The sequence below is a fragment of the Centrocercus urophasianus genome, unplaced genomic scaffold (assembly GCF_019232065.1).
Source record: "Centrocercus urophasianus isolate 14NV4802_14NV808 unplaced genomic scaffold, USGS_Curo_1.0 seq_29, whole genome shotgun sequence".
In the NCBI taxonomy this organism is placed as follows: Eukaryota; Metazoa; Chordata; class Aves; order Galliformes; family Phasianidae; genus Centrocercus; species Centrocercus urophasianus.
The window spans coordinates 285,889-311,957 of NW_024884855.1; the positions used below are offsets into that span (position 1 = coordinate 285,889).

Genomic DNA, 26,069 nt, shown 5'->3' on the forward strand with positions numbered 1-26,069 from the left:
TTAACCATACTCACATCCAGCTCTGCCCCGATCAGCCTGCATTCTTCATGCGATGCCTCTCCTTCCAGTAAGCTCAATACCTGAGCCCCAGCAAACTCTGCCACCAACAGAAGCAGCAGTGAGCATTCACTGACCATCCATCTTGGCTTTGGAGATCAGTGCAATTATTTTACCTTTGTAAATGACTGCATCACACAGGATCATGCCATTGCTCCAGCAGATACCTGGTCCTTCCAACCCAAACCATTCCATGATTCAAAAGCATTGAATACGAAAGCATAAACAATTCCACCATCACAATGGCTTCGGAGCCGTAGTGCACTTACAAAGTAAGAGATATTAGTTAGAAGGCAATTAATTAATTAGTCACTCGAGAAATAGATGGTCAGGAGATGATCACCAAGCTAAAACAAATTCATGAAAGCGAAATGGTGAAAACTAGAGGGAAGAAGATGGAAAAAAAGCATTTTGGAAACGTTGAAACAATTTATTCAGTTATTCTGTACAAGATTAACAGTTTTCATACCACCCCCATCATCTTCAGCAAGACAGTCCCATCACACACAAAAAAATATAATAGTAAACCGCAGCTCTTACATCCAAAAGGAACTGCCCTAAAAAGTAAGTGCTATGGGAGCCTCACTGCCCCACGCTGTCACGGAAGTGCTGCACGTTGCCTCGTCGAGGCAGAGGCCAGAGCCCTGGCTCCCCATCAGCTGCCAGGCCTCCGCGTGGTTCTGCCTTGCTGCAGCTCTGCTCCGTACCATTCACTCATTCATTATCGCATGTAAAGAAAAGAGGAAAAAAAAAAAATATATCCCACAGAATTTCCACCAAATAAACATTTCCCTGAGGCAAGAGGCTTCGCTATATTCCTAGAACGCGGGCGTTCTGCTCTGGCCATGCACACAGGTGCCTCCCAGCAGAAGCATTCAAGTGAAAGCAAAGAGAGGGAGTAGAACCAGCACCCTGGGTCACTCGCTGCGAGTCCCTGTCCTGCCAGGTGTTTGCTGAACTGTTTGTTGTTGTTTCAGCAACCACGGGAAGTTGAAGGTGCAAAGCACCTCTCAGGATGAGGCCTCCAACGGGAACCATGCGACATCCACTGATCAGAGACCAACGATGACTGCTGTGCTTCGTTTTAGTCACACAAGTTCTTGTCTTTGGCTCTTTTGCTACAACCTAGATATTTTCTGTAAACAGATTTTTAATTCTGAGCTGCATTTTTATACATATATATATATAAACAATGCAGTGATCTTGGAAAATTACATAGTAGCTCAAACTGAGAACAGTCAGTCTCGGAGCTTACAAAAAAGTAGGGAAAACAAAAGCAGATATTTGCTGGTATAAACAGCGCCAGCATCCTACCTGAAAGCTCTAGGAGGAAGGCTGCAGACTTTCCCTTGAACTACCAGTTAAATCTATGCAGATGAGTGCCACCGTGGCACGATTCAAATGTGGGCTCCAGGAGCCTGAGAAAAAGAGACTGGGGAGAGCAGAAAAATAAAACCCACAAAGCTCAGTTGGAACCACAGCCTGCCTTTAGCTATACACAGTTCATAAGGGTGTGCCCAGGGGAGAATTATTTAGGGCTAAGAGTTAAAAAATCGTCATAGAAAATAAAAATGACGCACCCCCAACTCCAGATGGTCCCCATTCCTGCAGCTGGGACAAGCGCATGATTCTAGTGCAGAAATCATCAAGGAGAGCAATACTCTTCTCTGGAATTCATTTGAATATAAGTGACCTTGGTTAATCTAGATCATTCCCTCTGCCCACTAAAGAGATCGTTACTGACAACCCTAGGAAAGAATGGCTTTAGGGGAGGGTCTGGAACCCGCTTGCACAAACTCTGATAAGAACTGGTGCTCTTGCTGGATTTGGTACTGTGTTCGCAGTCACCAAGACACCATTTAAGTCCAGACAGTGCAGCTTTTTTGATGTGCAACCATAAAAAGCTCTATTAAATAAACAGAATACATCTTAAATACAGAATGATTTAAAAAGGGTCGAGGAGCACATAAAATAGGGCTGAAATGTGTGTCACTAGTCCATTCTTGCTCCACCATAAAAGGCACTGGAATTATGTCTTCCTATACACGTGACATGCTGAGAAGTGTCCCATTCAATCCAATGCATTCAACAGTAATGAGGATAAAACTGAGCAGGAAAAAAGCATCCCTTTGGAGGAAAAAAAAAAAATAACTGCAAAAACCAAAAGATGTAGAATTCTCAACGTCCATGAGTGCATCTAGAAGTGTCTCTCTAAAGAGTCTTCTTTCTCCTCCAGAGGGGAACATCAGATGGTTCGTCAGATTCACCGCACAGGAAATGTTAAGTCCTCCTATTAAGTGTAGCACAGCTTAATAGTACAATTGGAAAAAAAAAATCTCAGTGAAATGTCTTCAGAAAGCACTGGCAGTGCTAGAATTGTCCAAGTAAATCCAAAGCAAAAGAAAGAAGCACCTTTCATACCCTCCACGGGGAGACCAAGGAGGTAACTGGGCTTGGAGGTACTTGGCAGACGCAGACGCGGGTGAGTGGGAATCCAGCAGCCCCAGGCTTCCTGCAGGAAAGCCAGGTCACCCGAGTCTTCGTGTGAGTTCCAGCTCGTGCCAGTGCCAGGGAATGCGTGAAGGGCAGCAGCAATACAAGAGTGCTACAAACACTTCTCTCATCGGGATGTGGCTCGAGGCGGCCCTCGGTGTGGGGCTTTACTCCGAAAACCTCTGAGCAAACGCACCAACAAAGCCCTCGTTGAAGTTCAGTCTCTCCAGTTGTCGTTGAGTAGAAGACACCGTCGGTATTCATGAACTAACAGCTCCTCTGGGTTTATCCTATGTGTGCTCTAGCTCCCCTCCTGGCAGACGTCACAACTTCCGCTGCTGTGTGTTGGACCCTTTGCCGTGAAGCTGAGAGGCGTCTGAAAGAAAACAGAAGCAAATGGGGAAGGGTTTCAGCATCAGCTGCACTGAGCTGCGTGCAGCAGCTGAGCTGCAGTCACAGGAAGCACTGAGGGTCTCCCGTGGCCTCTCAACAAAAGCACCACAGCACGGGGTCAGATGGCTGGTTGACTAGCTAGCTTGGCAATCTCTGTCCTCTAAAAGCCAGGCTGTGGTGTCTCCCCACCTAGGAAACTAGAAACTCATGGTGCTTGCTGCCTAGCACCTACAGTTGATTTGAATATCACTCAGCAGACCTCTGCTGTTGAAATGAAGTCCCACTGATAGCAACAGGAGTCATAGGAATCTAACCACTGGAGTAAGAAAAAGGAGAGGACACGAAGGAAAAAGAGTAAATGCAGTGAATAGAGAAAGAGTAAGGTAGTTCAGCATGTCAGAATTCTCCAGGAACAATTAAAACTACCACCAGATCACAGTGAACAAATGCATGTACCGAGACGTGCAGTCAAGCAGCAGGGGCACCAAGCAGGGCAGCAACAGCTCCTTCTCCAGGACAAGGACAGTTCTTTCCATGCAAGGCTGCAGTCCCAGCACACAGTACTTCTAAAGCAAGCAGGTGGAACAACCACGGCCACAGCACGCAGGAACACCCATCAGCAAATGCAGCAGCAACAACAAGCAAGCACACACTGGATGCTCCTTGCTCAAATGCTTTTTGATGAATGCTGCCATGAGCACCTGCACATAGGGCATCAACAGTTCCTTGCATTTGTAGCAACCTGCCAAACGCCAGCTCGCAGCTTTCAGGCAGAGCAGTGCAGCTGTGGCTATCTGCTTGTACAGCCAGCTACAGTTCCTTCCACCAAAGAAACAGGAGATCTTTTAAGACCACAGTGGCAAAAAAAAAAAAAAAAAAAAAAGCCATTTTGTTCTTCAACAAGGCACCACAAACTGGTAATACTGTCAGAGAAGACTGCACTGTGCTCAGTCTTCAATGTTTGTGTGAAAACACCAAGTGAGGGCTCTAAACTCCTTCAAATGAGGAAGAGAACTCCTCCCCAGTGACACAGGATACATTTCACATGTTCAAACCGAAATCAATCTCCTCACTCTCCAGCAAGTGGAAGTTTAGGAACAGGAAGGAAAGGTCTGTCACACAGCAACTGCTGCATGGGGCTGCTTCTGTTCTGCCACCTGGAGGGACCCAACAACTCACCCCACACAAACTCCACTAAAGCAAGCAAAGGAGAGGAATTCTTCCCGTTTTCACCAGTGCTCAGCGGTCTCTTCTTTCTCCAACAAACACTCAGCAGCCAAGGGCATTTCGCATGGACTGCTCCAGGAGACCACATCACCTCCAGCAGTGTGCCCACGCATCTACTAATGGCTTCAGTGCCACAGTATGAAGCCAGCACAGTCACTGCCACATCAGACTCACACCGCCCAGGTAAGAAGCTAAGACAGCCGTGCTGAACCACGCTGAAGACCCAAGGGACTCTTGATCAGAAACAGCTGCAGCAATTACCAGTGGCACAATTACCAAAGCAGACATGCCCAATCTGGTGTCCCTTCATTTCCATTTCCTGCATGCTGAATGGATTCCTCTCTCCTCTCCTTCCTCTGCAGTTCTTACAAACACTTGCAACCCACCGCGCCACAGCAGGCAGAGCTCCAATTATCAGCAGAGATGTTCTCTGGACATCTCTTGTTTTATGCATCAGTTCTGCAGGCATCAAACGGGGAGGAGCAGGCTTAACTGCAAAATCATCACATCGTCAGCACCAAGGCAAACAGCCTGCATCCCTCACTGTAAAGGAGATGTGGGCAATTAGCTGAGCGCACGGATGCAAGACATTCTGGTCTGACACACTTTATGTAGGTCACCGGTGACAAAACTCCACACAGGCAGCATATTCAATTTCGGGCAGCCCTGGCAGACTGTGCATAAAGAGGCACGGCTTTCATCTAACAGAACAAGCCTCTACCACGACGCAAGCAGCAACGTTAAGTGCCTCCAGGTGCTCACTCCAAGCAGTGAGTGCTCCTCATTTCAGAAGCACACGTTTGTGCTGGCTAACAAAACAGCAAAGGACACAGAGGGCTACGCCTAGCTTTGAACCTCGGGGAGGCCGGAGGTTTCAGACAGCACTGGTCAGACAGCAAGGACAGGAATTTTGCTTTCACCCCTAAAAGTCACCCTGCTGAGATAGAGGGTGACTCACGACGCAGAAGACAAACAAGAGTGTCTGACAAGTTACCTGGCAGACTTTGCGGTAAATGAGTGGACAGGGCAGAATGTGGGAGTGGCGCAGCATGGTGGGGGCTGGAGTGCAAGCCAGCCAGAAGACCTAGAGAGAAAAACAAAGAAAGGAGAGAGGGGAAAAAAAAAGAACAAATACACATTGAAGACAGAAATGATAAGAGGAGCTGCAGCCGTTTAAGCCTATAGCTTGGTTTCCAGCTGTTGGGACTTCTGGGCTAGCTACAGGGATCTGCCCAAGGTTCTCCAAATGCTACTGCTAGAGGTGTAAGCGCATGAACTACGGCACAAAGCAACAGTGAGAGAGATGAGTTTGTCTGCAATGGGTTAACACAACAAGAATGCCAATGCTCAGCTATTTAACAGCACAGGCACAAAGACACATGCATGAGCAGGAGTGCACTCACTGTGGCCAAGGCCATGGTGGAAAGTTCCTGGAGCAGGTCCTGTAACTATTGCATCCTTTGAAACTCCTGCTTTCGGGGAGGAGTCTGAAGTGAAGGAGATGACATGAAGAGGGAAGGTATGAATAGGAGAGATAATACCTAAAGGGGTGGAGCTCAGGGCAGCTGGCAACTTTGGATTGCTGGACTTGTAGGATGGAGACAGTACACTTAAGGAGGAAGAACTGGTTAGCAGCACAGCTCCACTAGTTCCTTTCTGAAAAGCAACAGAAAAGGTCAGTCAGGAGTGGAAAAGCAAGGCATGTCAACATTTATACTTGAAGAACTGCAAACCAAAAAGTACTCTAGAATTCCTCCTTGCAAGAAGCACCCTCCCAGCTGTGACCAAGAATTGCCAAGGCCTCAAGGAACTCTTGAGGCCACCTAGAGGAGCCCAGGACACTAACAACCCAGTTCCTAGATGCTGTGGTCTTCTAATGTGACCATACTGGATCTGAGCCTGTTATTCTACTCTGGAACTATGCCTCCAACAGGCAGAGGAAAAGCTGAACTACTGCCTACGAGTTTGAGGAAGGAAGCTTCTTATTATCTTTCAACAGCACATAATTGCTGTCAAATCAGGGAACCAAGGCCTGACATACCTCTTTACCCAAAATGCTATTGGAGATCACTCCCACAGAACTCTGCTCCACTGGGAAATGCTCTTCAGCTCTTTATCTTGGTAACAGGCAGGGTGCACAAGCTGAACAGTATGTGGTTTTCAGGCCCATTTAAACAGACTCATTTTTATTGCCCTGCTCTTTCTGTGTGCCACAAAAGAGTGCCAATTTGAGCAGCTGAGAACCTAATACAGCTGCATCAGAAATGTCTATGGGTGAAAATCATTAAATACAATGTCTGGATAATACAGATTTCTATAGGTATCCCAGCAGTTCTGCACAGGGCATTATATCTCACTGATCTGTCAGACCTTGAGTTTCACAGCTTGCCAATAAGCTGAGTTCCAAATATCACTTCACTACTTATGGGAGTGGCTGGGGAGCAACAGAATGTGGACAGAAGTAGACGGGCTGGCATTTTGAGTTTAAAGCCCAGTATCACAGATTGTTTACTCTGCAGAGCAGCAGTGAAACAAAGTGCCAGTAATACTAAAATTACTTATAATGTAAGAAGGTTAAGATGCAGACCTAATTTTAAAGAAATGGATAGTTATAATCTTAGTTTATGCAATGGTTTTAGCTCTCATGGCTACCTGCCTTACCACGCTTCCTCCTGCCTTAGGTGGCAGCATTACTGTCTCCATAACTCACGTCAGGTCAAGAACACTACACAGCCTGCCCAAAAATTGCTGTCTGGAAGCTACCAGAGTATTCTGATTGTTACTTTGAGCTGAAAACGAAAGCTTGAACTCTGGAGTGCAAACTCATGGCAAAGGCCAAGTCCTCCTAACCTAAGCAGCCAAAGTCCAGACAGCCATTCAAGAATTTCAGGAACTTCTTTCAAAGTCACCACTTGACAGCAGGTCCCAACAAGTCAGGAGACTGCCTGACACCATGCCATGTGCTCTCCTAGCATCAGGCTAGGTCAGCACACTCCTGCTTACCGGCACAGAGGTAGAAGATGCGGCGCTGCTGGCAACAGCTGGCTTTAGGGAGGAGGTCAGCAATTTGGCCACCCCTTGAGTGCCCCCACTAGAATCTCCATTTGATCCTCCAGGAGGTGCCACCAAAGTCAGCTTCTGTGAGACAGGAGTCTTCTTCACTGCAGAGCCCAGGGCCGGCCGGCTGGATGCCTGGCTGGAGGAAGGGGTCTGCATGCTGGGCAGCAGGTTCCCAGAGGAGCAGCCCTGGTTTGCAGAAGCTCCCGATGAGGAGCTGCTGGAAGAAGCCCCGTGCTTGGAGAGTGATCCAGAAACAAAGGGTGACTTGTAGGATTGTCCTGAAGTGCTAGAGCTGCTTGAGTGCTTTCCTGTATAGTTTAGAGATGATGAAGATGAGCCTGGGCTTTTGTGAGAACTGCTGGAGTTTTGGGTGCTGCCTGAGGTGGCAGAGGAATGGAAGCTCTGGGCTTTGGTTGATGACTTGACCTGCTGGAGGAGGGAGCGCTGGGGCAACGGGGAGGAGGACTTAGGGTTCTGCAGTTTGGCAAATGGAGCAGGAGAGGTGAAAGTCTTCTGTGGCTGGTTGCTCGAATGGAAAACCTTCACCTGAGTACCTGGCACTGAGGTGGAGGTCTGAGGCCCATGGCTTGGTCGGACCAGGCTGTGGTGCTTCTGTTTAGCCTGATGCATATCAGGAAGGATTTTGCTGGGAGAGGCTTGGCAGGAGAGCTCTTTATAATTAGAGTTCTCTGTCTTTTTGTCTTGAGAAGATTGGCCCAATGCAAGGGCCTGTTCAGCCAGGAAATTTAGAGGAGACTGGAGGGAACCAGCAGAGGACGTCGTAGGGGCAGGGTGGGCCTTTGGAAATGTTCTTTTCTCTTCTGAGGATGCAAGAGTTGGAATCTTCTCAGGCGGAGCTTTTGGAGCTCCAGGAAGAGGAAAGTCGGGGCTCCCTCCCGCCCTGCTGTTCAACACAGCCAGTTCCTTAGAGACTGCTTCAAGAGAGGAAGTAGCATTATGAATTAAATCTTCGTCCAAGGAGTTGTCCATGAAGGCAGCAGGAGTAGCAGTGCTGTTGGCTGCTTGTGCTGTCCCGAGGGACAGGAGTTCTCTGGTCTGGGCACCGATGTTAAGACCTCCAGCCTGGGACTCCGATGACAGAGCTACGGTGTTGCCTGAATGCACTGATGGGACAGAAACAGCCACCTTTTTATCAGGTTTGGAGGAGAGTTCCTGGAACAAAATGACAGCAGAAAGCAAAGTCAAAACAGAGGCAGAATCTAATGCTGAGAAGGGTAGGATCCCGATTTTGAGATGGAAGGTGTGATGCCTGTCCAATGACAGGTACCCTCCTTCCAGACTGGTATTCCTGCTGCCATCAAATCTAGCTGCTGTTCTATTTTTTCCTCAAGCACAGTGCAGACTGCTGCTGTTTAAGAATACAACTTCCTTACATCTATGCATAGACATAAAGCTCAAGTACAGGACCTAAGATGGCAGCCTCTCAGCTACTGGGATGTATCAAATGTGTGTAGCAAAAAACAGACTCACCTTCCCCTTTACCTTAGTAGGAGCAACAACCTTCTTCTTCGCCCTGTTTTAAGGGAGACAAAGAAAACATGGGTTCACTGAATGCCTGTAGGGAAGCATCCAACCAGGTGCCCTGTTAATGATGATCCACTGAGGCTTTTGCCAAGAAAAGAGGCAGCATCTCAGGTTGCTAGGATTCAAAATCGTATGACATTTGTTGCTGCCCTAGGAAGTCCCAGCTCCCACACAAAGGAATGATTTAGGAAGCAGAGCAGAGATTCTGAAATGGTAGCAGAGCAGTGAAAGCACTCAACAGACACATCCTGCACCAGCTGCAGGGCCAGGAGCTACAGGAGCCCACTGCTGACCTAATTATAGCAATACCCAGAGAGAAAAAGAGACACAGACTCTTTTGGAGAAAAACTACACGCTTCTTTTAGATTCCCAGAAGAAGTCAAGGATGCAAAAGCATCTGCCAAATTCATGGAGAATAGATCACTTGGTCTGGTCAGATGCAATCTCTGGTACAAGACATCCCTGAGCTGCTGGAGAGGTATGGCTGAGGAAAGGATGACTCTACGTTCTATTTTACACCCTTTCTCCACTTCCCCTCATTCATCCGATGCCAAGAACAGGACCATCTGTCTAACAGATATCAGCCTAAATCTGTATCATCGTCTGTTATGTGCTGCCAGTAAGATTCATGAGACCCTTAGGCATTAAGGCACCTGCCCAGCTGGATTCCAATAGATCCCTTGGTTTGTCACCCACAATTCTGTTTCTCCCATTCTCAGTGCCTTGAGCTCATCATACCTCTGCTTTAACCTGGCAACAAGGAAGAGGGAATCCAGAATCCAGTAAGGATTAACTGAATAGGTGGCAATAACCACAGTGCTGGCATCACAGTCCATTTTACTTAACTATCTCCCAGGGCCTCGCACAGAAGCTTGACTCCAGCCTGTTGAACAAGGCCAGGAGGCAACCTGGCATCAAAGATCATTCCCTGAGCCCGCTGTAAGGCCCAGGCTCCTCAGGAAGGCTGTTGCTGGGAGATGTCACACAGCACCTCTCTCCCTAGACCTTCCGAAACGAAGCAGCGCCAAACTGTCTGATGGGAGGCAAACAAGCTCAGGTGTTCCTGCACGATCCACCCAGGCCCCAGGGAAGGCAGTTCACCAGTTATCACTCTAAAGGAACACTGCACGATACTCACAGGACTGATGTGAGGTGTCCGTGTACACGCCTGCTCTCCTTAAACAGTGTCCTAAGAAGGGAAGAGAGCAATGAGAAGTGATATCCAGCAAGACCCAGTAGAGCAGCTGGGATCACTGGAGACAGAGCTGCACAGTACAGCAGGGGACTGAGTGAGATTAAAACCACGGGAAGCAAATAAATATTCATCCATTTTCAAGGAAAATCCTCTTGAACTCCCTCACTCCATCCCCTCTCTGGGGAGCTACGCTTGTAGGCGCTGAAAGGGCCATTAAGGCAGTGTGGTTGGACAGTAGCTCAGAAATGAGCTCTGCCAGCCCAAAGAGCTGACAGTCAATTGGAGAGACAGCACAGTTGTTCAGGCTGAGTGTTGCTGCTGCCAGAGGTCATCAAGAGCTGGCAGATCATCCAGGAACTCTTCAGCACGTTTAAGGGGGAGAGGTTTCCTTTCCCTGGTTTATATACAGCAATATGGATGAGAAGCCTTCATACCCTGCACTGCTGCTGCCTTTGCATCCCAAAAAACAGAAGTGCCTTTGCAAATCAGCACAACCGTTTCTTCAATTGTCTAGACACAACCAATAAGCAGAACTTCAGCCAAAAGCCATTATTTCTGAGGCTGAGTAAACCAGAATCTTATGCAAGCACTGTTTCACCTACAACAGCTGCCACTCTGCTGGTTTCTAAGACATCAAGGTGAGAAGCTTATAAACATACCACCAATATTGGCATAAGGAACATGCTTTCCTTCTGCTGTTAACATACTCAGTTTTTAAGGCAGTGACTTTTGTCATCCATCTTCTTTTAAAAAGCCCACATATTTTAACCTTACAGTCTTATGTTGATTGCCTTTTAGTACTAACCAAGGAAACAGAATCATGGCAGAGCCTCTCTGAACTCAAACACAAAGCTGATACTCTGTTCACCTTGAGGCTCCTTATAAAGATGAACTTCTGTGCTCACACTGACAGCAAATCAGGCTGATTTGCCCACAAAAGTTTTTACAGCTCTCCTGTAGTGTTGCCAAAACCTCCCCTCCACTTCTGCCTGGCTGGCAAGCTAGCCTCTGTCCTTAAAACAAAAAGCCCCAAAAGAAAAACCCTTGTCCCTTAGCCCCTGAGAAGCAGTCGGGGAATCCACTTTTCTTCCATCATTTCTGCAGTCGGCTTCATTGGAAGACTCTCCTGCAGCAAGTCTTGGAGGAACACCTGTATGCCTAAGAACAGTTTTACCTACAAATTCAGGGACAAGATTTTCATTTTCTTGTATTCAAAGAGGTTTTAAAGTTGGTGAGCTAAGACCACCCCCAAACTGGTAACGTCTTTATTAAGGAGGAGTCTGCACCCACTTTTCCTAGTGCCATCATTTAGCTCCCACACTGAGCAGCACACTACAAACATGCACAGTAACTGCACTTCAGGTACACATGCAACTGCAGTAAACTGCCATGGTAGTTTTCCAGATGGATTTGTAATTTGCTTCTCACATTTACTGCTCTTAAGAGCTGGTACCCATTAAATCAAAAAAATAAGTTCAGCAGAGAAAAGATTACAGTGCTATCCAGCTCTGTAAGTGCAAAGAGACAGACGTGCCAGCAGTAGGGCTGCACATTTGTCATTGTTTTAAATCTAGTGAGCAAAACAAGGCAGGCCAGAAACTGATGCCATTCTCAACAGAATGACACTCTGCAACTTGTGTGGCTCTCTGCAATCATCAGCTCAGTGGCAAGGATGACAGACAGCGGGTAAGAGCAGGAAACAGCAATCAAGACATGAACGTGATCGTCTTTACTCCTTCCCAATTCCTACTTATTTTGCTGCCTCTGATGTGCCTGTGCAAGTCCCAGAGTTGCTAAAGCCTTCCACCTTGCTTTCTCTTGGGAATATTCCATGGACTAGGAAAGATTTCCCCAAGTGTCTGAGAAGGTCTTTGGTGATACAGATTCAGGAAACTACAGGCCTCAGCTCAGTGCCAGTTCTGATTCATAACTTGTCACACCCAGCAGCATCCATCAGAGGCCAATGCCAGGGCCAAGACCACTCAACGTTGTCACTAACAACCTGGACGACAGACAGACTGGACTCTGAGTAAGTTTGAGGGTGAAAATGGGGTGGGAAGTGTCAGAGGGCAGGGTTGCCACTCACAGGGACCTTGACAGGAGAAAAGGGACAATAAAACCTTGAGAAGTTCAACAAAGACAAACACAAGTCCTGCAGCTGGCATGGAATAACCCCATGCAGACATACAGGTTCAGGGCCAACTGGCAATGAAGCAGGCCAGCAAAAAAGAACCTGAGGTCCTTAAGGACAAGCTGAACTCACAGCTTGAAGGGCATACTGCTGGAAGATAACTAAATTCTGGTAGTAAGTGCACAGCTAACAGTACGAGTGCTTATTCTCCTCTGTTTAGTGTTTGTGAAATCACATCTGTACAGCGTCCAGTTTCAGGGCCCACACAATACGAGAGAGATGCTGACAAACTGGAGACAGTCCAGAGCCACTGAGGATAGGGACACATGACATAGGAGAGGCTGGAGGATCTGAGCTTGCTCAGCCTGGAAAACCTTAAGACTAAGGAGGGATCTAACAGCAGTCTTCCACTAGCCAAAGAGTTCTGGGTACAGGGAGTCACAAAGAAGATAGAGGCACCTTTCTCAAAGGCACACAGTAAAAAAAAACAAAGACGAGAGTCATTTCAGTGCAGCAAAGGCAATTCTGATTAAAAATACAGAGAAAAGACTTGTGAAAAGTGACTCTGTATCAGAACGGCGGCCCAGAGATGCTGTCGCAACCTCCATCCGCAGAGACTTTCAAAGCTCAGAAGGACACAGCCCTGAACAATCTGACCTAACTTTGAACCTAGCTGTTCTTTGAACAGGGGTAGGACTAACGACCTTCAGAAGTCCCTTATGATACGGAATCCCTGGAGTACAACATGTTCTTGCTCACCTGGCCTGCATCCAGCCTTTTGGCCATAGGGGCTTCACCTCTCCATCTAGGAAGGTCTTCACATAATCCTCCAGAGACTGAGCCTTATTCTTGTCATACTCATAACCATCCAATTTAATCTTCACCAAGTGGCAAAGCAGCTCCCTGAAGAACAGGAAGATTTCAAATACAGTTACTTGGATTCATTTTCCCCAGATGGAGGTCATTCCACTTATCCAGGGCTGGATGAATATGCCAAGACATGCCTGGCTGTGCATAAGTACTCTGGATCAGACTGTAGCCAGCCAAGTGCAGGATTCGAGTCCAGGCATTCCAAACACCTTTCTAACAAAAAAAGTCAACCCTGCACTGCCTCTGTAAGAAAGAGGCAGGGAAAGGCACATTTCTCTGTATGCATATGCATGCACACAAATGAGCCAGAGGAGAAAGGCCTTATGCTCCGTCCCACCGTAATATCCTGAAACAGCAGAGGTGGGAAAACCAGTGCCAGAATTACAGGCGTCACGAACAGCTGCAGACCTGAACTCCTTTGCAGGAGTTTGTGCTGAGAGCAATGGGAAGGCAGGAAGTGAAGCCCTCTTTGTTCTAAATGTATCGGCCATCTATGGAGCAGCATCCCAGTTTGTCAGAATAAGATGAAAAAGACAGCATGACTGATTCTCGTTTGACCCTGCGTCATTCTCCCTTCCACCAGCACTCTGTCAGACCCTTGGGCACAAGGGCAGCAACTCCCAAGAGTTTAAAACTGTTTTCACAACCAGGAATCTAATCTTGTTAAGAGTCTAGCTGGTGGGATTTCAGCATTCCGCCACGTTCCTTCTTCTCCTAAAGATCTGTCCCCTCTCTCTTGACCTCCACATAGAGGCTTCTTAGCACTTCTCTCAGAGCTGGCTTGCACCTGAAATTGGGTTAGTTCTGCAATGTATTTCAAGTTGAGATTTACTAACTGCAAGCTTCCAATTTGACTATTACTGCTCCGAAACCAAGGTACAAATATTAAAGTGTCTTATTCTATGCAGTTGGAAGTGAAGCAAGTCACAGGTTCACTTAATATCTAAATTATGCGAACCTTATTTCATCATTCCATTGAAATTTCTTTCGTGGTCCCGTGACGCGTTTCCCTCCCTTTTCATCATCCTCATCATCATCAGAGCAAACTCGATCTCGCTGCTCTTTGTCCTTTTCCTCTTCCAGCATTCTAAAATAGAGATGAAGACAGTGCGGAAGTCATCGTCCTGGCTAATCCAAAACCAGGATAAATCTCCCAACAACACTGTTCAGAAGTCTCACAAATCAGTGATAATAAACCCTCAAAACCTGCTGCTGATGGTGGAAGCTGAGCTAAGCACTCAGTGTTGATGAACTTCCCAATACTATGTAATAGAGACTGCAGAGATCCAGCCTGTCTGCTTTCAGACGGACACGTTTCTAAAAACATGTCTGGGCAGAAGTGAAACACTTCAGCCAAATTCTGGTCCTATCAATGCTGCTGTAGGTGGCATCAGTACAGATAGTACAAAGAACACACACTGCTTAATTAGGGCGATTAATGGCTGTCAGCAATTCTTGAATGCAGGAAAAAAAATAGGTGATAAACTTCATGAGAGCAGTTTACAGGTTACAGGGAACTTGCTGAGAAGAGCTACAGATGCATAACAAGTGAACTATGAGCTTACTTGACAAATTTGGCCTGAGTGTGGGCTTGGCATTCCTCCTGGTACTTCGCCATCTGCTCTGGCATGGCTCTACCAATGGCTTCCTTCAGCTTCTGCAGAGGCTCCTTCAGTCGTCCACCCTAGAGAACATCACAGAACAGACTGAGGCTCCAAACTGCGCTCCAGACAAGACACCCAAATTCAGCAGGATGAGATTTTGCCAATTCTGAACCCACGCCACCAGATGAGGCGACCAAAGCGTGCTTGAGCGGAGGACAGCAACACATCATGCAGACAGTAACTGTGCTCTGGAGGGTAACATGCATGGGAGACAAGGCTGTGCTACCAACATCACTCACCTGCTCATACAGATAAAGCTTACGGGCACGCTTGACCAGGGTGTCCTTACTGCAAGGCAAGAATGCAGCCAGGTGGGTGTACACCCCCGACCGAATCTGGCTGTTCAGCTCCCGGGTCTGCAGTTCTATGCTGAAAAACAGGACAAACAAACACTGAGCGGAGATCCAGCATGGGTTCCTTAAACAACAGAAAGGCAACTTTGATGCAACCTGGGGAGCTGAAGGCAGAGGGAAAAAGTACAAGGTGAATTCATAGAATCATCACAGAATCATCTCTTCCAACCCAAGCCATTCTGTGTTACAGACTCGCCCCTGCAGGGACCCATCCATGGCCTCAGGCACCTCCAGCTCTGGGCAGCAGTGCCAGCACCTCACACTTCTGAGTAAAGAATTTCCTTCTAATACCAATTTAAATCTCCCCTCTTCAGTTTAAAATGATTACTCTTTGTCCTATCACTATCTGCCTGTGTAAACAGGAAGGAGACTGACTTTTTATTAGCTTTCTTTAAGTACTTGAAGGCTGCAATGTGGTCTCTCAGGTGCCTTCTCCAGACAGAATGAGCCCAGCTCCCTTCATGGCAGAGGAGCTCCAGCTCTCTGAGCATCTTTGTGGCCATCCTCCAAACCCACTCCAACAGTTGTTCTCCTTCTTGCTCTGGGGGCCCCAGGTTTGGATGCAATACTTCAGGAGTACATACAACACACTCCTTAGCCTCTCTCTTCTGACCAATGTACCTGTATAATCTCTTACAGTTATTTTTCACATCCCTTGCCAAGTTCAGTTCCACCTGTGGCTTGGCTTTCTTTATCTTTATCCCTCAGGCTTGAGCTTACTCCCCAGTGACCAGGCTAGAGAGGTCAGTGCATGTCCAACTGATCTACACAGGTAAGTATAACCTCAGGGATTAGCTTTTAAATACACTTCTAAGCATCACAGCTGATTCTACTGTAAAGCCATATAAATTAATTTTAACCTTTTTCAGAGGGGATTTAAATGATTACTTTTAAAACCTATTAGAAGTGCCTGTGCAGTCAGCACTGGGATGCAAAAAGGCAGCAGTCACCACTTGAAAGGAGAGGTAAGCAGACTCCCAAACTTCCTGTCAGCAGCTCCCTCCAAGCACCTTGATAAACAGGGGCATTAATTTCCTTAAAGCTGAAGTATTACACTGAGATATTCACAAAGCTGTATGCATTCATCAGCCTTCTCCAGACACTTGAAGAAGAATAAAGCTACTGTCAGCAGCTCCTTGAAACTGCAGTGGCTTTCTACAATTGGCAGAGCCAAAGATACCGAGCAGTAATGGAGTTCCTCCCACCTTCACAGAATACCAGTTGAACACAGCAGCGTTGTTCCAGTTAAAAAAAATATTCCATATAGCACATAAATAGCAAAGAAAGTGCCTGACATCTCCAGCAGGAAGAGATTTACTGTTCTTGTGTCAAGCTGAAAAAATTAAGCACATGAATACAAAGCACTGGCTTGAAAACAGGAGGCTTAGATACAACTCCTCCATTTTCTCCTACCTCATGTACACATATTGCAACAGAGAGCTGTTTCTAGGAGACGTTCATGATATCCCAGGTGTGTTCTGTGTGGAAGGCCCACGCTTCCTGCTAAACCTGCTCCTGAATTTACCAAAAAGCAATGCTCTCCCCAGCGTTCTCCTTTCCCTGCATTAGCCCCAATCTTCAACCCACACAGCACTTACTCCAGTATGATATTGTTGATATCCTGAGTGAAGAATTTCTGCTTGCCTTCTCCCTCTGCAGCTCTAGCAGCCTAAAAAATAGAAGTCAACATCATTTCATACACCAATATAGATGGGCACAAGGAATCAAAAGCTTATTTTTAAAACCTTTACTGCAAAACAAAGCAGAGTTACTTCACCAAGTTCTCCACCAACTACCTGCTTGTAAGTGGACTAAAAGCTGCCAAAAGCAAGAGACACCTCTTAGGCATCCTCACTTTGAGTCCAGCTCTACCACCTGGGCTGGTATGGCCATGTCATGTCCAAACACCTTCCCATTCTGGATTATGGGTGTGCTGCTTGTTGTGTACAGTGGAGCTGTAACAGCACAGTCAAGATTCCCCTGCTTAATATGGGAAAGGAGATGGCTTAGAGGCAACTGGCTTCCTTGGCATTATTCTCATGGGAAGAAGGGACAAATTAAGGACATGGTCTTAACTTCCCAGAAGAAGTGTTAGATTGAGCAATAGGAACATAGAGCTTGTCCCTGGAACAGGAAAGATCAGCCCAGTCACGTTTAATGAGAGGCAGGGATACTTATCAGCATGTTTTCCAGGCCAATCTGGACACTGACTCAAGAAACAGAAAGAATCGTAGCCACAGGGGGATCTGTTATTTCCTGTCAACACCATCGCAATTAAAATAGCTCAGGAAGCTTCCTGAACGGGATATGAGAGCAGCTTGCAAAGCATTGCCCAAAGAAATCACACCCATGAAAAGTATGGCCAACAGAAAAATAATTCCAAGAGATGAGCAACATAGCAGAAAAGTGCCACAGAGTTCACAGTCTGCTGTGTGCAGCAGAACTGACATAAACAGAAGTGGGATTTGCCACAACACACCACGTCAGGTCAGTGATTCCTTGCAGGGGGAAGGGGACCAAAGGAGAAGGATTTTGACATCTCCTGATTTAACATACTGAGATTCAGGCTGGTAAGCAATAAGATTATTCCCAAAAGGTGTGTACATTCCTGAAGCAATCTCCATCAGCAGCAGGTCACCAGCAGAAGGCTGGTGATGTCAAAGGAGAAGGGTCAGTGCTGATGGGAACCTCAACATGAGAAGTCTTCTAGGAAGAAAAGGGTTACAGTCAAATCAGTTCAAGCAAGAGATGAAATGCCTGGAGAGTCCATTTAACCCATGAGTGACTCCCACCTGCTGGGACAGAAGGTTGTCATGGCAGCCCTCCATTCCAACCCACAAAAGAGCTCAAGTCCTAACTGACCCATAGGCTTCAATTCATTAAATCTTGCATTTCATGTTTAACTTCTTATCTTAATGTACAGAGTCCATCAACATGAGACACTGCAGCAGGAAAATCTGGGGGTAGCCTGCTATTACACCACCTTGCAGCAGCATAATGATTAACTTAGTATTGCAGGAGATTCGACAATATTGTTCTTTAGGTCAAATATAATTCAGAAGGAGGTGCTTCAGTGTTTTCTGTTCACAGCATGAATAGCAACAGCCACGAAGGAGCCCACTCTTTTCATCAGCTGCTACTTTCTTCAGCTTCTGCTTCTGTTTGCTCACCACCACGTGCACACTTCACTGCGTTCTACTGAGAAATGTTATCTTTAGCAGAAGCTAGTCCTCAGTAACAGGAGTTATTAAGCAAGAGATGCTTAAGTTAATGGGCACTCTCAATCTCCAGAAGAAAGAACTGCAGCACTACAGTGGTCTCAGTACCACTTATGACTTAAAATCAATATTTAAAGACAAGCCTAATAGCAGGAACCAAACATTTCACATCTGCTAACAGGCTGATGGTGACAGCCCTCACACATCAGAAGAGTCTACAGGCTGAAATCATACTTCTCTGGCATGCCAGCAGAGGGATCCCTGGCCAGCACCCAACTCTTCCCCTGCAGAAGAGCAGATCCTAAGGTGAATCACAGGGTTCTGAAGGAGATGGACAAGTCACACAGAAGTCCAGCTGCAAGAGGAGCTACAGGTAGCAAAATTTGACATCACCCCTCTATAAATTAATATATTCCACTTCCTAAGCAGCACTGAGATATCTTTAATATCTCAGTGAAGATATTTGAACAAAATTTTTGAAAGATATTTGAACAAAAATCAAATTGTCAGCAATGTGACTCCAGCCTGCAAGCTGCCGAATTGTGTATCTGCCTCACTGAAGGCATCCATTTGCATATGACAGAGGGAACAGCTCTAACCAATCTTCAAGCCCCATCTACAGGGCTCTTCTCATGCTGCAGAACAGTAATGGTGATGCTTTGCAGCTGCACCCATCTATTTTACATACACAACTCCATGTGCCTCTTCATAAACACTGCCCTGATCATCATAGCACATTAAAACTATTATGGTGGAATCTGTCCTTTGGCCCCATTAGTTCACATTTTAAGACCACTCGCGTTAAATTGACTTGAGAAACTACCTATTGCATCAGGTGCCTACTTTGCCAAGAGAGGCAAAAAACCCATACTGACAGCTGAAATGGGAAATTCAGCAGATAACAAGGCTGAGGACCAGTGCTTTGCCACTGTCTGACACACAAGTATTCAAGGAAGTGCCTTGGCACAGAAGCAAACCGAGAGCCAGAAAGCTGTGCTCCTGCTTGGCACTGTGAAATTTCCCCACCTGGGTGAAGAACCCAGCAGGGCAGCCCCCAGCAAGCACACAGCCCTGCTGCCTGCAACGACCCACCCACCTGAGCCAGTTCTTTGATACGCTTCTCCAAAGGGGCCGGCAGCCCCTCCGGGAGGGATGGCAGCTGCTTGAAGTCCTGTTCTAAGCCTGCCCCAGCAGGATTGCTCCCATCCTCCACGTCGTGAAGGGGGCTCCCTTCTGGGGATTCGTTGAAGAGTCTCTCCAAGTCTAGGTCAGTTAATGTGTCCATAGCCGTAGCTGCCTGCAGCAGGTCGCTGTCACTGGCATGACCAAAGAGTGATAACAACGGGTCGGGCATCGTCTCTGCCTCCCTTGGGGCTTGAGGCTCTGCTGGTGAAGGAGTCACCACTTTCTGCTCTTCATCTTTTTTCTTCTGAGCTTCCTTCTCTTTCTGAAACTTCCTCAGCATCTCCTTGACACTGAGAGCTCCGGAGTATTTCTTCTTCTTCTTCTCTTTACTCGCATTTAATGCCGTAAAGCTGCAAAGAAGGGAAGAAGAGAGGGAATTGAGAGAGAAATAAAATAAGAGCAAGGGAAAGAGACAATGATACCTACACCTGAGTTCACTCCAGCCGCAGGCACCAGTGCTTCGTTAAATCTTATCCCCTTACACAATTACAGCAGAAAAACTAAGTCCTACTAAGGCCATACCTGTGAGCTAAGGTGAGACAGGAGGGCTGAAAACTCACACGCACCGTGTGACACGGAGCACGTCCATTCAGTTCATGTTGTCACTCTTTTTCACCCATTTAGCTATCAGCTGCTCACTTATCCAATTTCAGCACACTTAAGTTTCAGTTCCTTTCCCATCATCTGCTAGGCTTTCTGATGCACCTGTCCCACAACTCCTTTGTCAGACTGACTATTGCCCATGGAACAGTACTTAGAGAACAGAAAGGCAATGTGCATTGCTCTAGCCAGGATGAATAGGAAATGCACAAGCAGCTAGTACAGAGGAACCAAAGCAGGAGTGTGACAGCCACGTGAAGCTTTTAGTCTGTTTCAACTGGGGCAAATTCCCCTGCCTTGTTTACTACTACAGATTCATACACTGACTGCACCACGTCAGAAAGCAAATCACACAGAATCACAGAATCACAGAATCACCCGGGTTGGAAGGGACCTCAAGGATCATGTAGTTCCAACCCCCCTGCCTAGCAGGGCCACCAAACACACACATTCAGATCAGGTTGCCCAGGACCCCGTCCAACCTGGCCTTAAACACATCCAAGGACGGGGCATCCACAACCTCCCTGGGCAGCCCGTTCCAGGGCCTAACCACTCTCCTTGGAAAGAACTTCCCCCTAACATCCAACCTAAATCTTCCCTCCTTCAACTTGGAATCCATGCAGGAAAAAGCAAATCCAACCAAACAGTTACAGGAAGAAGGGAAAAACTAGGATGAAAATGTGGCAAAAGACAGCAAATACAGAAATTGAAACTAAGAGATCAGGTCAACCAGAGTGCAGCAGCCCTTCAGACTGGAATAGCCACTCAGGTTAACAGCCCCAAAAGAGAGAAACTACAGAAAAGCTGATCATCCATCCAAGAAATGCTTTGGGCAGGAATACAAACTGCTGGCCAGCAATAATGGCAACACAATTTTCCTTTCCAGCCCTACCACCCGTGGCCTTTAACCTCTTTCTCTTTGCTGGCCCAAGGCTCACACCACTCTGAGTTCACGTCCCTCCTTCTTGCCCTTCCTTTCCCAACTTTGTCCCAATATTCATTTTCCCCAATACTGTCCATCTTTGTTCTGGCCATTAGTGCCTAAACTGAGCTCCAAGACACAACAGCATTTCCAGGTAGCTGTGCCCCTCTTTGCCCTGGTACTCTTGTTGTGGAGCTATGCTTCCCAACCAGAAGCTTCCCTTTCCCCATTCCCCAGTAGCAGTTTACCCACTGCTGTCTATGCAGCATGCCTCCAAGCCACCCCCCAGCATAACGTGTATTAATGAAACATAACAAATGCCACAGAGGCATCAGGTAGCAAGCACCCCTTATTCCTCCTTACCCAGCTTTTGGGAACTTGGACTTTTTGGATTTTTTCTCCTTGTCATATGAATCATCTTTCTTCTTCTTCTTCATTTTTTCACCTCCATCTTTCAGCTTCCGCTTCTGGAAAGGAATAAAACCGAGTCAGAATCAAAAGTGCTACCTGTACATGGAATTGGAGCTGCAGCCACAAGAGCCACTTTGGACCCTCTGCCAGTAGGGTGAGAACAGCTCCTTCCCCACCAGACATATTAACACAAACAACACAGGGCTATCACCACAGTTCTGGCATGAACCATCTTGAACATTTTACTGTGCACCCAGTTTCTACACTAGAAAAGATTCTGTCAACAAAGGGGAAGGAACTGCCCCTACCATCTCCTCTTTTAGCCATGCCACATTAGTATGGTGAAAATGCAGCCATCTCCAGAAGATATTGCCACAGAACAAAATCACTGGCCTAGTGAAGCCTCTAGCATCTCAGATGAGAAAGAGAAGAGTCCTCTAATGTGTCGTGTCACCCCCACAGCAATAAGCAACTCTTCAGAGTGACAGTGGTCACCAACGTTTCTACCAGGCAACTCCCCCCGCAGTCTAACAAACACCAAACAATCCTCCTTTTACCATCAGACATGAGGACAGAACGGGATTATGAAGTGCTCAGTTATGAGACAGCACATCTCCCTCCCTGTTCTGTCCATATCAATTCACAAGTCTCTATTTCCAATTTCAACACTCTTTTCATGCGGCAAACCCACCGAGCTCTAACAGAGGGAATACTCCTAGAAAGCTGGCTTGCTGACCTTGGGAGATTTCTTCTTTTTCTCTTTAACATATTCATCTTCAGAATCAGATGCCTGCCGAAACTGAAGCGTTCCTGTGTTGATGTAAAACCCTCCATACTTTGTAGTAAGAGAAGCCGGAACGAGCTCATCGTACTAGAAATAAGAGAGAACAATCTATTAGCATTGTAAATTTATATTCAAAGAATCATCACAGAATTTATTTTATTCTGCACTTTGAGCTGCTTGGAGGATGGAGTGGGACTCGTGCTCCCCCAGGGAACAGGCAGGGCAGTGGACACTTGTGCTAACTGGCGCTCTCCTGTCAGGCAGCTGCTGCAGGAGCTCTCGTTACCCAGCCCTGGCACGCTCCCTGCTGGCACTACATTCATGTTCTCCCCAAATGCCAGCTCAGCCCCCCCCAGGCAGCTGAATTTAACCACCCTCACACCTGCCCAAGTACTCACTGCTTCAGAATTATCAATGAAGGAGTCAGATTCGTCGTATCCATACCCCATATCAATCAAGTCCTGAAAACGGTCCTTTCTACGTCTCTTGCCACCCTAAACAATAAAAGATTGATGGTATGCTCATCTTTCTTTTCTAATGACCACAGGGACAGCCCTGACGTAGGACTCTAACATTCTCTCCAGTACAGGAAAGCTTTCTGCCTCCTAGGAGCAGCAGGAGGACGGAACCATCACTGACCCACATCACATGCTGATCTAAGGGCACAATAAATCCAGTTTTATGCTTTGTCATGCAGAATCAAGAACAGTGCACTCATATGCAATAAAATGCTGTCCCAACAGACAGGTCGGCTTTGTGCCAGTAGGCTTGATTTTGAACTGGGTCTGCATCCCTTCAACAGTTCTGCCAGTGCAGAATGGTTGTTCCTCCATAACTGTCACAGAGCCAGTACAAACCCCACACTACAGGCACCAACCACACACACAATGCATTAAGATGACCAACAGGTCCAATTCATATCACAAGACAATAAAGCAACTCACATAACCAAAAGCACTGGCTGTAAAACGTAACATTGCTTTATTGTCATCTACAGGAGCAAAGTGAGAGGAAGAACAACAAGGAAATGGGCAAGGCGGATCAGCTTCCCTTCCACTGAACTCATCAGTGCTGACAGCAAACTCAGAGCTGTTCTTAGACACATGAGAGGCTACACCACGTCATGACTGCAAGGCTTAGAAAACACTTCTTTTTGCTTAAAAATAGGATACATCTTATAAATTAAGGATGGAAATCTGCCACAAGGGAAAATATTATTCACTATAATCAGGCTGTCATCGGTTTTAGGAACGTAGCAGAACTGTTTTAGTAAATCACAGCCTTGAAACAGAAAAAAAAGTATCCACAGTATCCTTGGAGCAAGGTAACAGACTTGGTAGGGACGTGAAGCTAACATGAAGATAGGGACATATAGCTAACAACTGCTAACTTCTGTTAAAACAATTTGGGGTGAGAGCTGAGCAGCATTACCCATTCTAAGGGATAACACGACACAAAGAAGACAAACATACATATTTTTCTTCAAACTTCCTAGCAAGAGCCTCCGCTTTATGTCTCTCCTTTTCATCATCAAAGGGATCAGCAGGTTCTTTCCTCTGCAGAAAAGAGAGACAAAAACCATCAGAACCAATCCTGTCACCCTGCCACCAAAGCCCCCTTACGTGTACATTAAACCTATCATGACCAGATCTGCCAGGCAGAAGCTCAGCCAAATCAACCTTTAATGCAGTATTCCCAGAGTGCTATTATTCTTGGAATAAGTCACCTAGAAACAAGCATGCAGAAGGGTTGGAAACGTAACCAGAACTCTACTAGGTAAGAAAAATTTCTTTGAGACAGTGATAAACCAAGGAAATGGAATGAATGGTTTCCTCTCTCAACTCTCTCCCAGAAAAGTAACAAGAGGGCGGTGAGATGGTACCCTACCACAGATCTCCAGATTCTATGTAAATCCCTCTTCTTTTGTATCATTGCTGTTCAACAATCAGATCCAGGGGCATCTCCCTTCTCTTCTCCAGCCACCCTTGAGTTCATGTGAACGAGCTTCAGCAGGCAGACATAAGAGGAACCTGTCCTTACACTGATCCTTACTGGATGACAAGCATTTATTGTTTTGCTGCAGTCTTTGGGTTTTGTGTGCACCCTCAGGTAGTTCTACAGCTGTTTCTGCTTCTCCTGATTCCCCAGAAAACAGTATGAACCCTCATCAACTGAGTACCAAATAGAACTGAAAATAAGCAGCAAAAGCAAATGGAATCCAATCAACTTTCTCAGGCATCACCAGCACTGATGTCAGAAGCAGCAGGAATGGTGCTGAAACACTTGGGAGACAAAAACTCCTTCACATCACAGTGTGAAAAAGTTCCTTTCAATAACTACTTTCTGATAGAAAGATGTCCATAACACAAAGCTTAAAAGCCACAAAAGTTAGCATAAACTAAAACTCTTAAAGCAGAGTTGTCAGGGAACACATGAAAGCATCAGGGCCATTAAACAGGGATCCAGTGGAAAGAGTCATAGAATCATAAAATGGCCTTGGTTGAAAAGGAGCACAATGCTCATCCAGTTCCAAACCCCTGCTGTGTGCAGGTCACCAACCAGCAGCCCAGGCTGCCCAGAGCCACATCCAGCCTGGCCTTGAATGCCTGCAGGGACGGGGCATCCACAGCCTCCTTGGGCAACCTGTTCCAGTGCCTCACCACCCTCTGGGGGAAAAACTTCCTAATATCTAACCTAAACCTCCCCTGTGTCAGTTGAGTCACATAAGACGAAGCAAAGTCCCCAAAAAAGATACAGAACTCTGTTACAGAGGATCACTCTTTTTGATACTTTCTCTAAATGGGCCCTATTAAATAACAAGCAGCACAACACAATGAGCCAAACATGCTGCACATCACCCTTTTGATGTGCAATAGCAACCAAGATGAAGGAGTAACAGAGTGGAACAAGAAGAGTGTCCCAAGAACAGGAACACATGGCTCCCAGCTCTGAGCCTGCATGGTGTCTGACCCATCAGCTCCCCTCTCAGCACCTCGCAGGTAATGCTCTCCCACCTCTCTCTGCAGCATTAAGAGAGCAACAACGCGAAACTTTTGGAAACCTTCAGATATACCGACCACAAGGATGCTCACTTTGTCTCCTGAAGACCCTTTTCTTTTCACTTGGCTGTTCTTCAGAAGATCTGGGTAGTAGAACTCCGGACAGCGCTTGTGATCCGGCTCGAAGAGAGCGAGCGACAGCCGCACGGTCTCCCCAGGCTGCTCCGCCTCTGGGGACTGCTCGGCATCGTCCTTGCGAGGCTTCTTCAGGAAACTGCTGCTCAACGGGCCGTGCAGGGTGGTGAACAGAACCCGGTGGGGCTCCGTCATGGCGACGGCCACAGCTCACCAGCGCTCATGGCACAGTTCCCACGGCATCGGCGCGGCTCTGCCCCAGCTGCACACGCACATGAGGATCCCGGCGGCCAGCCGAAGGCACGGGAGGATGCTGGAAATCGAACGGGTCCTCCCGATCTTGAAGTTTTCGTAGCGAACAACACGACCTCGCGTTATCGGCACGCACTGCAAACGCTTGAGAAAGAAAGAAGAAGGGGAAAACAAAACGGAGAAGTGAACCCTCCTGAACGCGGCAGCCCCTCCGCGACACCGCTTAGCCGCGACACCTCCGGCACGGCGGCAGCCGAGCACCGCGGCCCCTCAACCCGCAGCCGGGCGGCCCCGCAGCCCCCGAACGGTCGTTGCACGGGCGCGACCCGCCGCTAACGGACAGCTCCCGCTCCCCACCGGAGACGGCGGCGCTGATGGGGAGCCGGCACCGAGCGGGCCCCGGCATCGAGGGGAAGCCAAGGGGAGCCCCCGAGGTCGGCTCGCGGTTCAGAGAAGGCCGGGGCCGGGATCGCCGCCCGCCCGCACTCACCGCAGCCACAGGCCCGAACCGCCGCGGGGCTCCTGGCCGTACCGAGCCCCGCTCTGACGTCACACAACAGGGGCGCTGCCCTCAC

General features: G+C 47.3%; 1 protein-coding gene across 11 annotated transcripts; it reads right to left on the reverse strand.

Moving 5' to 3' along the window:
* Window positions 1-466: 466 nt before the first annotated feature.
* On the reverse strand, window positions 467-26,069 carry UBN1 (ubinuclein 1). 11 transcript variants are annotated; one of them, XM_042827921.1, is made up of 18 exons: window positions 25,985-26,069; window positions 25,201-25,638; window positions 23,581-23,664; window positions 22,507-22,602; window positions 22,061-22,195; window positions 21,277-21,380; window positions 19,303-19,741; window positions 16,587-16,657; window positions 14,875-15,004; window positions 14,537-14,655; window positions 13,930-14,058; window positions 12,861-13,004; window positions 9,914-9,964; window positions 8,722-8,764; window positions 7,174-8,403; window positions 5,574-5,826; window positions 5,165-5,254; window positions 467-2,926 (listed from the first exon to the last, which is right to left on the reverse strand). In XM_042827921.1, exons 2-18 carry the CDS (start codon window positions 25,435-25,437, stop codon window positions 2,874-2,876), a joined length of 3,408 nt encoding a protein of 1,135 aa, XP_042683855.1. In that variant the 5' UTR covers window positions 25,438-25,638; window positions 25,985-26,069; the 3' UTR covers window positions 467-2,873. The 11 variants fall into 11 exon arrangements, with proteins under 11 accessions (XP_042683855.1, XP_042683861.1, XP_042683854.1 ...); XM_042827927.1 differs by having other exon boundaries at window positions 5,712-5,826; window positions 25,186-25,638; XM_042827920.1 differs by having other exon boundaries at window positions 25,186-25,638.

Bases quoted from the DNA above. Each gene is read 5' to 3' on its own strand.
- UBN1 (XM_042827920.1), bottom strand. From the start codon at position 25,437: ATGACGGAGCCCCACCGGGTTCTGTTCACCACCCTGCACGGCCCGTTG. The intron at 19,742-21,276 runs GTAAGGAGGAAT...CCTTCTTTGCAG, and splicing joins TCCAAGTTCCCAAAAGCTGG to CTTTACGGCATTAAATGCGA. The intron at 8,765-9,913 runs GTGAGTATCGTG...CCCTTAAAACAG, and splicing joins GGACACCTCACATCAGTCCT to GGCGAAGAAGAAGGTTGTTG.